The sequence below is a fragment of the Canariomyces notabilis genome (genome assembly GCF_033297395.1).
Source record: "Canariomyces notabilis strain CBS 508.74 unplaced genomic scaffold N656scaffold_1, whole genome shotgun sequence".
Lineage (NCBI taxonomy): Eukaryota > Fungi > Ascomycota > Sordariomycetes > Sordariales > Chaetomiaceae > Canariomyces > Canariomyces notabilis.
The window spans coordinates 2460013-2473564 of NW_027041823.1; the positions used below are offsets into that span (position 1 = coordinate 2460013).

Sequence of the window (13552 nt, forward strand, 5' to 3'; positions counted from 1 at the left end):
AGTGCCCACCACTTGTCATGCATATGCGTGTAAGTGGGGGCTGACCACCGATATCTTGAGCTGGGAGGAGCGAGGAAGTGCTACTGCAACGACTCGGCCCGATATGCCTGTATAACGGAAAGGAAGAAAAATAGAATGTGCGATATTTCTGGGAAGGCCGGGGTCTGAGAAGTTGTATTGTTATCTAAGGCGGGACAGCACCATCGTCAGTAAACACTTGAACCCTCAGAGAGCGGCACCCCAGGGTGCTAACACCGGCCAGCTTTCCGCAACGGGAAATTATGGTAGAGTCCATAGCGCATTGGCATGTATGCACGCTGTCTATATATGTCGTACCTAAGTAGCTATAAGGTATTAGATCCATCAAACGTACATCGACAACTCAGTAGGTATTGCACATACATATGCGACCCCTGCTATCACCGTATCCCAATAGACGTCTTGTCTCGCTCTGTCCTGCCAGAGAGGACCTCAACCACCCCTTCAAGAAACTCCACCTCCCGCTCGACACTGGCATCTTCACCAGGTTCAGCCGCGGCCAACAAATCACCCATCAACCGCACCGCTTCCTCCACGCCGACAACATCAACCCCATCAAGCCCCAACCTCCTCGCCAGCTCCTGCGCCCACGCACCCGCCACCACCGCCTCCCTTCCGTAACCCGCCGGCAGATACTCGCTGTTCTCCTCCTCCAAAAGACCAGCAAGCCTCTGATCAACCTCCTCCACTCCACCACGCAACTCCCCCGCGACACTAGTCACCGTCTTACCCTCCAACCCGCAGGCCACAATCCTCGCCCAGGGGTTCCTCGCCTCATCACGCACCTCCTCAGCCGCGGCGGGGAAATCGACGTTGACCGCCGTGCCGAGCGCGCTGACATGTCTGCGGAGGTGGACGCCTAGCGCGGCAACCTTTGCCATTTCTTCTTCTTCTCCTTGGTCTTGTTGGGAGGAGGAGGAGGAGGAGGAGGAGGAGGAGGAAGTCTTGACCCAAACCCCAGGCTCAGCATCGCTGGTGAAAGCGCGCAGCCCAAACAGTCCCGCCAGCACCGCGACGGTCGTGTCCTCGAGCAGCCGCGCGTAGCAGCGGACCGTGAGCGGCTTCTTTCTCCCTTGGGTACTGGTACTACTCAGATATGAAGCCCGCAGGTCCAGCACCGGCCAGAGCACCGTCTGTCCGGGGCCGTGGTAGGTTGTTAGTCCGCCCCGCAGGGAGTAGGCCACTTCCGGGGTGAGTGTCGTCGTTGGGTGGTCATCCCGGGAGTGGATTTGCAGCGGCGAGGTCAGGCGGGCGGTCTCCTCGGGCGTGAGCGGGGCCGTTTGGCGCCGGCCCAGGGTGTAGATGGGACGCGGGGTGAAGGAGATCAGCGTCGGGGCCGGCGGCGGACGCTGGGATGATGATGATGATGATGATGGGGCATCCTTGAAGTCGAGGTGCTGGCGCCGGAGGTGCTCTTGCACGCGCGATGCGAGGCTGTAGGGGATGTAGCTTGAGCGAGCGGGCAGGCTGGGGAGGTGCAGATGCCGGAGGCGCATTTGTGTGTATGTACAGTACAGTACTTGATGTTACAGTACTGACCAACCTGCTACCGTCCCCTAGCGTGTATGTAAGTACCGTGAATAAGGGGTTCTCCAACCCAGCTTGGGGTTGATGTGTAGATACCGCCGGTGCCAGTTGCTTGCCACTGTCAGCCTCGAGGAAACGGCACCTGCCGTCTGATGTTGTGATTGATGATCCCTTGTATTTTGCGCGATGTGGAGTTCCTGCAACGTTAACTTCACATGCCACATAAGAAAGCCATGCAGAGAAGTACAGTACAGTACGCTATAGCGTGATGTTTGCTCCTTTGCTGCCAAGATCGAGCCCAGATCGGGATGGAAAGGGTCTGTGTGGGCAAGGATGGAGGTTACTGTACTGTACAGCACCCCGTATCGTTCCTGAAAGACCACAGAAAGAGAGTGGGCCCCGGTGTTACAGTGGATCCGGCGGCAGGGCTCCATGGCTCCGCAGCGGCAAAGGCCGCTGTCAATTGCAAGGTGCAGTTCTTGGCGCTGCCAGGCCCGCCTTCATCTTTGTCTGCGGGGCCTTTACAAACGTCCTTTATGCCACAGTTTGACCACCAATCGGGGCCCTGTCAATGTGTCACTCTTGCGTCTTGAAGATACGGCGGCACACAAATGCCTCGTTGAAGTGCACCAAAACGCCACCAGGTGTCAGCAACATCTGTGGACTGTTACATATGCTTGGAGCTGGCTTGTTGGTGTGCGGGCGCGGATGTCTTGTCTCCCCGGCTGGCTCCCGTTGTCCAACACCGTTCTGCATATGTACTTCGTATGTAGGTATGGATACGTGGAAACCTGCGGGCTGGGAGGGATTGAAGCTCGTAGACTCGGCCTGCAGGTGTTGCTACGCTGCAGGAAACCTTAGCGGTGCGATCTCTAGACTCTCCAGGTTCCGTTGCGACCTGCCATCAACGGTATAGAGGCCCACGTAGTTGTACTGTATCTACCTTGGGTTAAGAGGTTGCGCAACCATGTAAGCTTGGAGCGGCATAAACGGCACTCAACCCGTGCAAGTGATTTCAAGGACCCCGAAAATCCAGGATGGCAGCTCTTACGAAAACGGATCCGAATAGCAGTGACTCCCAAATCAAATAAAAGCTCTGGGGTTTTTGGTAATCCTTGGGTAGTAAGTAGTACAAGAGCGGCATAACGTACATACATCTCAGCTATGTATACACAATCCCACCTGCCGTTTTATTAGCTCCGCATGAACTCGGCATCCTCCTTGTCATCGGGATCCTCCAGCTCATTGATGCCCATCTGGTCCAGCAAATCATCAATCTTGACCCTCCTACCGCCCTTTGTCCTCCTCTCCGCGGGACCGCCCTTCCTGGACTGCTTCTCGCGCGCGGGGAGAACGCCGTACTTGGGGTGTACATTGATCTCAACCACCTTGTACTTCTTCTTGCCGGCGGCAGCTTCCCGGGCTCGGACACCATCGTCGTCGGGGACCGCGCCGGCCTTGCCAAGGCGGACATTGCGCAGAGTCCGCGTCTTGGCGCCCAGGGCCCACAGGTCGCCCCAGCGTGCCTTGCGGGCGTCGTGGTACGCCTGCTTGGAGAAGGACCTGGGCACCACCCAACGCTCGATGGTGCCGGCGGGCGTGCACAAGTCCAGCGTGACATGCCCCTTGCTCTTGATCGGCGCCAGAATGTTGCGAGGCAGCGAGAGCGCGTGCGGTGGCGTCGACTGCCGGCCCTCATTCGTTTCGTACCCGGCAAAGGCACGGTCGGCGGCTTGGGGGCCCTGCAGGAAGAGAGGTGCCGATGACGGGTCAGCATCAGCACCAGCACCAGCACCAGCTGCCACGTCAGCAGACGGCGAGTACCCCTCTGGGTAGGCGCCTCTGCGCACCGCGAGGTAACTGAAATTGATGTCCTCATGGCTGTGGTGCGAGGCGCCAAGCACCTTCTGCAGGAAGGGAGGGCGGATGAAGCGCTGGCTGAAATGGCAGAAGTCTTTGCGGCCAGGGCTCACACCCGGAGTGTGATACATTGGGCACTTTGCGTGGTTGGTGCAGGGCGCGATAATCATGCCTGGCTCCCGCACACGATCTGATGCGGCTTGCAGCTCCTCACCGTGTGGCTCCGTCTTGGGCGGGATGATGAACTCGTCAAGAATGCGGGAGCGCACATTGGCTACCGCCTCGAAGCCACGCGGATGTCCCTTTTCAATGACAATGAGCACGCCTCCTTCGGGGGAAAGCATGGTCCACAGGTTGTCCAGGAACTCTTTCCGCTTGAACTCCTTGTCTAGCGGCATCAGCATGTGGGATGCGATGATGACATCGAAGACCTTTCGTGGCGGAGGCGCGCCGCCAGAGTCAAGTTTCCGCTCAGAAGCCTCGACTGACTGCAAATAATTGGGCAAGCGGGGTAGGAAGGTCGTGTTGTGCAGGAACCGAGAGATACGGTGCCGCAGATTGTCGTTGCCCACGATAACCGTCCTCTTACTAGGGGGTTCCGGGTGTGTGACTTCCCCGTTGTCACGGAGAACGTCCCACTCCGCCTGAAGGACGTCTTGCCAGGCGGCCAGGCCTGCTCCACCAGCGCCGACATCAAGCACTCGTGGGGGGGTCCCATCCTCCCTCGTCAGGAGGCTCCGCAGCCAATCTTCGCCCAGGCGCTTCCGTGTCTCGACGAGTGTGCTCATTACCGATGCGTACAGACCCGGGAGCATGGTGGCAATGAAGGCATCCGCTTCGATCTCTGACATCCTGTGGTGCCCTGCCTCCAATTGCAGGCCTTTCTGTGGGAGGTTTGCTCTTGACTTTGGCGTGGCGGGCCCGTAGGGCAGCCCTGGACCTCCCAACACACGCTCCGCTGTCTCCCGGATATGTGTCGTGTCGGTTCTGCTCAAGAGAGTGCTAATAGGCTCGATAAGAGTGGGCTTGGGAAGTTGCAGTGTGCTCGGGTAGGTCCCGAAGCGGCCCATTGTAGTGTACCTATGTAGCCGTGAGCCCCTTGTACCCTCCAGGGCGGCAACCGAAAAGGAGGCGTCGGGCTCGCCCTCATCCTCGTCAATGTCCTCTTCTTCGCGCGGTTCATCTTGCTCAATGATGTTCTCCTCTTCATGAATCTCCTCAGCCGGCAACAGCGAGGCCGCTTCAAAGTCGCGCTGCAGTTTCTGGAGCGCGATGTATTCTCGTCGGTTATTGGCCTTGACGTTGAGGTAGTCAATTCGGCCGTCGGGCGGATCCTGGGCGCCGGCAAGGGACTCGAGTTCTTCGCCAAGTTCGGCCGGATCGAGGTTTTCACTTGCTTCTTGCGCCTCTACAGTAGTTGAGCGATCAATGGTGTACTCAACCTCCTCATAATCGCCACTTTCCGTCTCTCTCAGCAGGGTGTGTCCCGGGGGTGGGCCATCGTATGCATCAGCCTCTTCTTGCTGTTGGCGGATGCCCACGTCCTCGGGCCTCGTCTCGCGTAAGGGAGGGCCATATAACCTCTCGTAGACCTTGTATTCCTCGGGGGTCAGGTAGTCGGGCGGCAGAGTGACGCCGAATGTTTGTCGGGCCTGGCGCACGATGGTCTCGATATCTTGGGGGTTCGAGTCGCTAACAGTATTGCTGTCTTGCGTAGGGCCCTGCCTAAGCCGTCTGGTTGTTGAGAGTTGCCTTATAGAATTTGGCCGCCAGGGACGCGCTGCAGCGGGCGCCGAGGCAGCTGAGACGCCTTGGATGCGCTGGCGCAGGAACGGCCGAGCGCTCGTCCTGTTTCCGGGGAGCAACAGAGCATCATAAAAGCTCACGAGCTGCGCCCGGCACCCAGGACACCGATTCTGCATTTTCCCAGCTGAAATCATCATCCTCAGCCCGGATCACAGCCTGTGCAAAAAATTTGGTGAAAAGAGGCGACTTTCATGCGGCCCGAGCTGGATGGTCTGCGTTGAGATTCTCATCGCCTGTTCACGTGACGACGAATCCCTGTTCAGGGGCAACAGTCAAGTTTACTGTGAGGAGCAACCGCTAGTATTGATGATTCGATTGCAAATGGAAATTCTAATGGGGTTGAATTGAACAAGACTAGAAGGTACATATGTATACATCTATTGCCGAGCAAAACGTGCAGTGTGCGAGAATTCCATACGCCCTGAACTCCTAACTTGCCCCATCCATAAAACTCATTGATAAGGGTCGGACAGCCCATCATGTGCTGCCCAGATCGGCCATTGTCTTGAACCCTGGCCTCCCGGCCGGTCGAGTCCCTGACCCCATTGGTGCCCTCGGCGGAGGAGGAGGATTGTTCTTGTTGAAGGGCGAGTTCTCAGCCGCCTTGTACGGATCGAGCTGTACAGCATTGCTAGTTAGCCCTTCATCACACCCTACAACCCCAAAATCCCACGGATATCTACCCACCGAAAACAGCGACACAAAATAAAGCCCAAAGAAGGCGACCAGCGCATCCAGAACCCCCTTCAAGCTCCACCTCGCCGTCATCAACGCCGACGGCCTGGCCCCTCCCAGCGTCACTCCACTCCCGCCCAGCTTATGACCCGGCGAAGAGAAGACAGCACCGGCGGCCCCAGCACCAGGCCCGGCCAGCTTGACGGCCTTTTCGACGGCGGCGGTCAGGGCGGGGGGGTTGGCGCCCTGGATGGTGTCGATGACGGAGCCGTTGCGCAGGACGAGGAAGGTGGGCATGGCGCGCACGCCGTACTGCTGGGCCACGTCGGTCTGGTTGTCCACGTTGACCTTGCAGAACGCAATTTTGCGCGGCTTGGAGTATTTCACTGAGAGCGACTCGAAGGTCGGCGCGATCATCTTGCACGGCCCGCACCAGTCGGCGTAAAAGTCGGCGATGACGATGGCGTGCGAGCTAAGAACCTGCCGCCATTGTGCTGGTGATGTGATGCTGATTGTTCCGCTCATTGTTGTGAAGGTCGGAGTTGTGGAGTTGACAATGGGTTTGTGTATATCGTCTGTCTTCGGTCAGAAGAGTGCTGGTAGGCAGTCGTTGGCTGCATGGAGGGGTGAACCGACGAGGTGTCCTTTATCCATAGTCAAGGGTTAGGGTTCCTGTACAGGTACTGCATGTGGGGTCTTCTCTGAAGTACAACGCTGAGCGCAACTTCCACTGATAAGAGGGCGGTGTGATTTTTGTTCCATTCTGCCGACTTTCAGATGGTAATTGAGCGCTGGCAAAGCCTAAGAAACATCCATATTTCTGTGGCATTTAGGTTTCCCTGCTGATCTTTGGGTTCAGTTCCTTCTTTCTGCTCGACTAACCATGCCTTCGTATGAACATCAGCCAAAAGTGAGTACCAATCCTTTTTGTCGTCGTCCCTGGACGGAGCGACTCGCGACCGCTGCGAGCAAACCCCTTGAAGGAGTGGAAACCCATCCTCACAGACTGTGTGAGCCAATAGCTGTATCTTTCAAGTTCTGGTATTGCGCTGGCTTGGCCGAAGAGGACGAATACCGGCTAACTCGTACTTCAGAAACGCCGTCTGGACACGGACGACGGCGGGACCGGTCCTGCTACTGGTTTCAAGGCACCGTCCCGGTTCAGGCCAGGGGAGCCCAGAGAATGGACTGTCTCAGTTGCCGTGCCTACCAGCATCATCACAGAGTAAGTCTTTCTGGACTGCTCAGGACCTGATTCGCGCCCCTCCTAACCTGCTGGCAGTTGTGCGACACGCGAGCAAAGGACCACCATCGTTGGTCGTATTGCGCGTGCTTTGGCCATCTTCTCCGTAGATGAAATTGTCATCTTTGACGACAGCCCGGCGGACCAGCGTAACGCAAATGTTGATCAGGATGCATACACTGGGGATGTGGATCCGGCGCACTTCATGGAGCATATCCTAAATTACCTAGAGACGCCTCCTTTCATGCGAAAGCTTCTCTTCCCTCTGCATCCAAATCTGCGATCCCTAGGCTTGCTTCCGAATCTTGAGATGCCACACCATCCACACAAGGACGAATGGCTACCCTACCGGGAAGGGTTGACCCTTGAGGTTCCGCCAAAGGGGAAAAAGGGGTAAGATCTGCCCCTGGAGACTGCGTCCATACAACACCTACTAACTGTCCCAGGACGGTGGTGGATATCGGAATGCCCGATACCGTGACCATAACCGAATCGATTCCACCAAAGACCCGGGTGACGCTCAGGATGCCTGATGACTCATATCGGACGCCCGAGCCGGTGCATCCAGCCATGCCAAGGACCGAAGCAGGTTACTATTGGGGTTTCAATGTGCGCAAAGCCCCATCACTATCCAGCGTTTTCACTACCAGCCCTTACGAAGACGGCTACGACATGAGCATCGGCACATCGGAGCGCGGACAGCCCCTGTCAAGAGCGTTTCCTGATTACCAGCCGGCGAGTTTTACCCACCTCCTGATCGTTTTTGGCGGGCCACGAGGGCTGGAGTATGCAGCCATGAACGATCCAGAGCTGGGTGAGATGGGGATTGCCGGATCGCGAACGAAGGAGTTGTTCGATCACTGGGTGAATGTGTTGCCGAACCAAGGCACCAGGGGTATCCGGACCGAGGAAGCACTCTTGATTGCCCTGACCGCACTCAGGAGGTTGTGGGATATGAGCTGACATGACGTCCTCCCTCATGCCTCTCAATCGTCGATAGTTCAGCGTGGCGCTCATCTTCAAGCAGGCTGGGCTGTTGTGTTGCACCCTAGACTAATATTTCACAAACTATTAAACCCCATGGGGCTACTGTACTATCTCGCTGCTTGGTTTCTCACGCTGTTGGATCCTGGCCAGTGCTGCCCCCCTGGTATGAACAGCCATTACCATGGCATCGTCCTTCCGTTTTGTGGTTGAATGGAACGAACCCCGCAAAGGCGCTGCAGTTGGCGGCATATGGCTGCACAACCGTCACGATCCGTCTTAGGTTATCACGGCAGGCTGCCTTCGACTTCTGACATGCTTCGGCACGCATGTTGGCTGGCTCGGAGAGTTAGTCTGTACTGGAAGAGTACTTGTGAGCACAAGGGGTTTCTGTGATATGTTGCAAGCCGCTATAGACCTGCTGCTAACCTCACTGCATGGTTCTGGAGTGAATCGGACCGCAGCACCACCGGCTGACATCCACACGCTGCAGATCAACTGAAGACAGCTTGTTCTGATATTTCGGCCAGTCACGCTCGCCAGCACACGCATGCGCACGTGAAGGGTGAACCATGCAGACGGATATTGAGCCATCCATCAGCATGCTGACAGCCCTTTCCTTGGTCCCCGCCATCCGAGCAAGCGAAATCCATGGCGCGATCGAATTCGGTCCGTCCTCGTGGAGTTAACCACTGTCGTCGTCCCCTTCGCAGAAATTTGGGGGCTGGTGAGTGGTAGAAAGCGGTGGGTGTGAACCAAGTGTAAGCTGGATTGGAAAACGAAGGAGTGGACGGGGTATGTACTGTACTTCGGAGGATGCCCAGGTGAATCTCGCAGGTTGTTATGCTGAGCGAAGGATTTACTGGAGCAAGTTCACCTCAGTGGCTACGGAGTACATACATGCACTTACAACTCACCAAAGCTGACCGATTACTAGTACCGGATACCCGGGCCTCGACACCGACATCGGACTTCCGTCCCGTAACCGTCTACAAGGTTCACATCTGACTTCGAACAAGCATTTTCTTCCTCACTAGTTCTTCTCCTGAAAGCAGGGAGCAGAGTACTAATCCAAACCATGTACTGAATTGTATGGTACATGTCACTTACATCCAGGCACAGACAGGAACATAGACCCGTGATACGTCTCTGGCAACCTTTTCACGCTCGCGCAGCTTACCCCCCTCGGTTTTGGAGGGCCGGAAAAGAGAAGAGAAAGGGTGGTCGGCCAGCAGTAAGCTGGAGCAGGTAACACCCGACAGTCCGTGTACCGTACCCAGCTCCTCGGTACCGGTCATCATCAACTTCGCTTCCATTTGCAATATTTCCGAGCGCCCAAGGATTTTTGCCATCTTATGTGCATATACGGTACCACGTAGATAGGCAACGACATCGTCCACCGACAGCAGAGCGGACATTCAGCACTCGGCCAGCCAGACAAGAAGCGGCGGGAACATGAGAAGCCTGGGTAATTGCTCCGATGTCTTGGGCTTTACATGCATATCTACACCAAAGCTACAAACAAGGTCAGCTCATAACATCAGCCATGAGTACTCCCATCCTTCGGACACCATGGCTGGACTGAGTCCAAGTTTGTTGTACTCAGCTCTCGTCCCCGGAACCCCAGGGTCTAGAAACTCCGTAACCCCTTTCCACAACTTGGCTACGATGCAGCCTCGAGGCATGGCCCGCTCACTGCAGGGTCGGGTCACCTGTACAACTCGCAAGGATTCCGAGGAAGGGTGTGGTCTTGAACTCTTGATGGAAGGATTGTGTGACAGTGTGAGTTATATCGAGGTACTTCGACTGGTGGTGTATTTATGTACATACCTATTGACAATGCATGGTTGGTCGAGTCTCTCAGGACTGCCTTCGTCTGACACCGGATATTCCGATTCAACGGATGATGAGCGAAAGACGGTCTTTTGAGTCCGTCATGGGCATTTCGAGTGCCAGTCGTTACTAATGGAACACTCCCGTCTAAGGTCGCTGAGTTTGTAGGTAAAGTACCTAGGTATGTGTGCGGATTCGACATCCAACTTGGTGAGGATGATCATTGCTATCGTCTATTTTCCGTAATCACCAGGGACAAAGGCAAAGGATTCGCGAGAGTAGCGTTGAATCTGCTGTGATGTACATACACCAGACTCTATATAAAAGGGGACACAGTAGGCCTCCCGGAGTGACGTATGGAACCTGAAAACCTCAGGGGAAGGCAACCCCCTGACAAAATAAACCTACGACTCTGGGAGAGCCAAAGTCGACTCTGATGCTGCATGAACTGCCTCTTGCACTCGCATGATGCATTACTATTTGTCATGACATTGCTGAAGATCATGACTTGGAGTCACAGGTGGCATGTAAAGTTGCAACATTGACAGTTACTTTCTCTAAGCCGTGTCAAGACGACGAACAAAGTAGTGCATATCATGTTCGGACTGCTCGCCGGATTTACTATCCTATGTTGCCGAGATGGCATGCTTTCTCTGGGGAGCCGTAATAAATCATCACATTCGAGGCAGCGTTGGTTCAAACTGCATCTTTAGGGGTGACCAAGGCGAGCGCAGGCCCCTGAACTATTGGTCTGTTGGTGATACCTATTATATAGTAGTACGCCTCAACCGACTCGCCTGCTTGTGAACTGACATGATGAAGCGCCAGATCTGTATCAAACTCGCCATATCCAACTCAAACCAGACTGCCCAACCACAAGCTGCAACATCCGGAGCGTCATGTCCCACTATCAATTTGCTCGACAATATGATGCTTTGTCCACAGGTCCCACGCCTTGCAATTTCCCTCAACATCCCTCGGGATCTCCATCTGAGCCACCCATTTCGACTGGACAATGAGCGAAGAAAAGAAACCGCCAGAAGCATGCCATGCAACATGGCAGTGGAAGGCCCATACGCCTGCCTCTCCGATTAGCTTTCCAACACATGCGGCATTAGCTTGAAGCGGTATGGCATGGTGTTGTTCCTCACCAGGGTGGCCATCAAACTGGATCACGAGGTGACCATAGGGCCTAACAATCTGAACGTCGCGCCTGGTGGGGTTCGTCGGACGGACGATGGTGCCGTCCCATGCGCCGGGGCCCTCGTGGAGGACGTAAAAGTTGTGCCCGTGAAGATGCATCGGGTGTCGGGAGCAATTGTGTTAGCCAGGGTCTGTCCGACCAACCCTCTGAGAGACACATCGGCTATGTAAAAAACACTCACTGGACCGGTGTCTTGTTGTTGACTATGATCCTAATAGATGTGTTGCCCTGGTAGTCGATGACGTTCCACTCCTCCGGGTAGCTGAAGTTCCCATCGTTGGCGAGGAGGAGTACAGGGTTGTTGTAGTTGGCCCTCATCGAAACGCCGGCAAACTTCCACAGTTTTACGTCCGACTCGTTCTTGAACTGCTCGATGTCCATGGCATGCGTAAAGGTCGGTTCAGGGAGCGCCATGGGATACAGCGGCTCCGTCTTTCTGAGGTCGTCATTGGCGCAGGCCACGGCATTTGGAAGATCCCAAGGTTGGCTGGTAGGGATCTTGTTTGTGTCGGCCCGGTCGTAATATACGGCAGCCACGGCGATGGGCTGGTTTGCCGGCGCGCATGTCAGGGTCGACCGCATCCAGAACATGGCGTTGGAGCGGCCTGCATTGGCGGTTACGAGCACATCAGCGCGCTGGCCCACGCCCAAAGTGACAACTTTTGTGTTGTACGGTTCGACTGGCACGAAATCCTCCGCGATTACTGTGAAAATGTGTTCATCAATCGAGAAGCGCTGGATGCCATCGGCACCCGAGTTGATCAGACGGAGACGGTGCGTCTTGCCTGTGCGAAACTTGAACCTGGAGATTCCGGCATTGCTGGTGCAAGGAGTGTCGTCGCCAGGGGCAACCTTCGAGCAGTCAAAGTTCATCTTGCCGTTGATCAAGTTGTTGTCCGAGAAGACCATTGCGCTAGCATTCGGTGCAAGCATTTCCTCGATAATGTCGAAATACTCCCTGTGATGCCAGTCTGCGCCACGGATCTCCTTAGTGGTTGTGTTTCCGGGAACCTGATCGCAACCAACTCACCACTCAACATGACCGGGCCAAGGTCGATATCGTACTTTGCTTGCGTAGGACCGTGGATAACAATGGGGCCAACGATGCCTCCAGCGTATTGCCCTGAGTAATGGGCATGATACCACGCCGAGCCGTACAAGCTAGCAACAAACTCATACCGGTAGCTTGACCTTGGAGGTATGGGACACTGAGTAACACCGGGCGCACCGTCTTCCCAGGGCGTTTCTTTGTGAAGGAAACCGTGCCAATGAATGGAAGTCCCCTCCTCGGGATTGGTGATGTCGTTGTGCACGTCGACAACAATGGTGTCGCCCCAGTTTGCCTCAATCAGGGGTCCCGGAAAAGCCCCGTTGACAAGAAGGACGTCTCTTTGGTACCCATCAGGGGCAATGACACCCCGGCTCACAGTGAAGTCGTAATGCCTAACAACCCCAGTTCTGGGGTATTCAGCATAGGGGTTGTTGCAGCAGTCGGTCAGGCTACCCCATGGATAACCATGGGAGAGCTGGTTGCTTGAATCACCGAGGAAAAAGGAGAGGATGGGACTCAGCAAAGTCCCCAGGGTTGAAGCCCTGCGTTCATGTCAGATTAATATCCTGCAGAGCGCTCGTCTGGTATGCACGAACCCGTTAGTCTGAGTCTGCGTCAGAGTTGCCGTTGCGCCGTACATCACCGAGATGGCAGCCGCGACAGCGCAGCGTACGACGCCCATGACGGGCGAGATGAGAGACGTATATGACTAACCTAGGCCAGCATCAAACGAATGACTGTGAATGAAGGCCGGAGCACGGCCTAGGTCGACCAGACTGCTGCGGTTAGACGTGGTACGGACGGCTAGCTAACAGCACGTCATGGAGAGGGGAAGGAGAGGAGATGAATATGACAGAATAAAAATGCTGTAGGAATCTCGTGAGGTGTCCCTGGTAGCACCGCTTGTGCAAGACGACAGACAGCCATGGGTTGTCTCGGGGTTGGATCGACTTTGATAACGTTACCGTACCTGCGTCGATGATTTCGAGACATGTACATCTCCCGGGCGCCGCGTGTAGTCAGAGGCAAGAGCCAATACGCTTGCCTTCAACCTCACTGCTATCGTCACGGTGGTTAGCTGTCCCCCGAAGTGTCAATCGTGTTTCTTTTCTATGAGCCGATCATAGCGAGACGCGTCAAGCCCAATCCTTTAGACTGCGCCGAACGGAGCCTTCCAAGCCCGTTGAGATGCCGCTGGGGTGAGACAACCCGGGAACCCGTTGGACGGGGGGATGAACGCCTCTGGAATGCTTGGGATCCTACCATCACGAGAGCCGGCCCCAGGAGCAAGGTTTTGCTGCAAGTCCGAGATTGAGCGAGTCTGGGAGAG

General features: G+C 55.7%; 6 protein-coding genes across 6 annotated transcripts; 2 read left to right on the forward strand and 4 right to left on the reverse strand.

Moving 5' to 3' along the window:
- Window positions 1-349: 349 nt before the first annotated feature.
- On the reverse strand, window positions 350-1940 carry N656DRAFT_773979 (uncharacterized protein). The gene has a single exon (XM_064814173.1). It carries the CDS (start codon window positions 1533-1535, stop codon window positions 420-422), a length of 1116 nt encoding a protein of 371 aa, XP_064675342.1. The 5' UTR covers window positions 1536-1940; the 3' UTR covers window positions 350-419.
- A 703-nt stretch (window positions 1941-2643) lies between these two features.
- On the reverse strand, window positions 2644-5393 carry N656DRAFT_773980 (uncharacterized protein). Its single transcript, XM_064814174.1, has one exon. It carries the CDS (start codon window positions 5346-5348, stop codon window positions 2760-2762), a length of 2589 nt encoding a protein of 862 aa, XP_064675343.1. The 5' UTR covers window positions 5349-5393; the 3' UTR covers window positions 2644-2759.
- A 316-nt stretch (window positions 5394-5709) lies between these two features.
- On the reverse strand, window positions 5710-6457 carry N656DRAFT_744376 (thioredoxin-domain-containing protein; the record flags this gene model as incomplete). The annotated part of the gene is made up of 2 exons (XM_064812877.1): window positions 5920-6457; window positions 5710-5850 (listed from the first exon to the last, which is right to left on the reverse strand). The coding sequence occupies exons 1-2, from the start codon at window positions 6430-6432 to the stop codon at window positions 5710-5712; spliced, it is 654 nt and encodes a 217-aa protein (XP_064675344.1). The 5' UTR covers window positions 6433-6457.
- A 267-nt stretch (window positions 6458-6724) lies between these two features.
- Window positions 6725-8428, forward strand: N656DRAFT_773981 (DUF171-domain-containing protein). Its single transcript, XM_064814175.1, has 4 exons — window positions 6725-6817; window positions 7002-7132; window positions 7190-7543; window positions 7597-8428. Exons 1-4 carry the CDS (start codon window positions 6791-6793, stop codon window positions 8111-8113), a joined length of 1029 nt encoding a protein of 342 aa, XP_064675345.1. The 5' UTR covers window positions 6725-6790; the 3' UTR covers window positions 8114-8428.
- Window positions 8429-9412: 984 nt separating this feature from the next.
- Window positions 9413-10173, forward strand: N656DRAFT_60117 (uncharacterized protein). The gene has a single exon (XM_064810254.1). It carries the CDS (start codon window positions 9590-9592, stop codon window positions 10061-10063), a length of 474 nt encoding a protein of 157 aa, XP_064675346.1. The 5' UTR covers window positions 9413-9589; the 3' UTR covers window positions 10064-10173.
- A 691-nt stretch (window positions 10174-10864) lies between these two features.
- On the reverse strand, window positions 10865-12904 carry N656DRAFT_786416 (multicopper oxidase; the record flags this gene model as incomplete). The annotated part of the gene is made up of 6 exons (XM_064816521.1): window positions 10865-11046; window positions 11119-11230; window position 11315; window positions 11353-12142; window positions 12202-12764; window positions 12819-12904. The coding sequence occupies 6 exons, from the start codon at window positions 12902-12904 to the stop codon at window positions 10865-10867; spliced, it is 1734 nt and encodes a 577-aa protein (XP_064675347.1).
- Between the last annotated feature and the right edge of the window lie 648 nt (window positions 12905-13552).

Coding starts and splice junctions, on each gene's coding strand:
- N656DRAFT_773979 (XM_064814173.1), bottom strand. CDS start 1,535: ATGCGCCTCCGGCATCTGCACCTCCCCAGCCTGCCCGCTCGCTCAAGC.
- N656DRAFT_773980 (XM_064814174.1), bottom strand. CDS start 5,348: ATGCAGAATCGGTGTCCTGGGTGCCGGGCGCAGCTCGTGAGCTTTTAT.
- N656DRAFT_773981 (XM_064814175.1), top strand. CDS start 6,791: ATGCCTTCGTATGAACATCAGCCAAAA. Junction 6,818..7,001: donor CGTATGAACATCAGCCAAAA/GTGAGTACCAAT, acceptor CTCGTACTTCAG/AAACGCCGTCTGGACACGGA. Junction 7,133..7,189: donor CCTACCAGCATCATCACAGA/GTAAGTCTTTCT, acceptor ACCTGCTGGCAG/TTGTGCGACACGCGAGCAAA.
- N656DRAFT_60117 (XM_064810254.1), top strand. CDS start 9,590: ATGAGAAGCCTGGGTAATTGCTCCGATGTCTTGGGCTTTACATGCATA.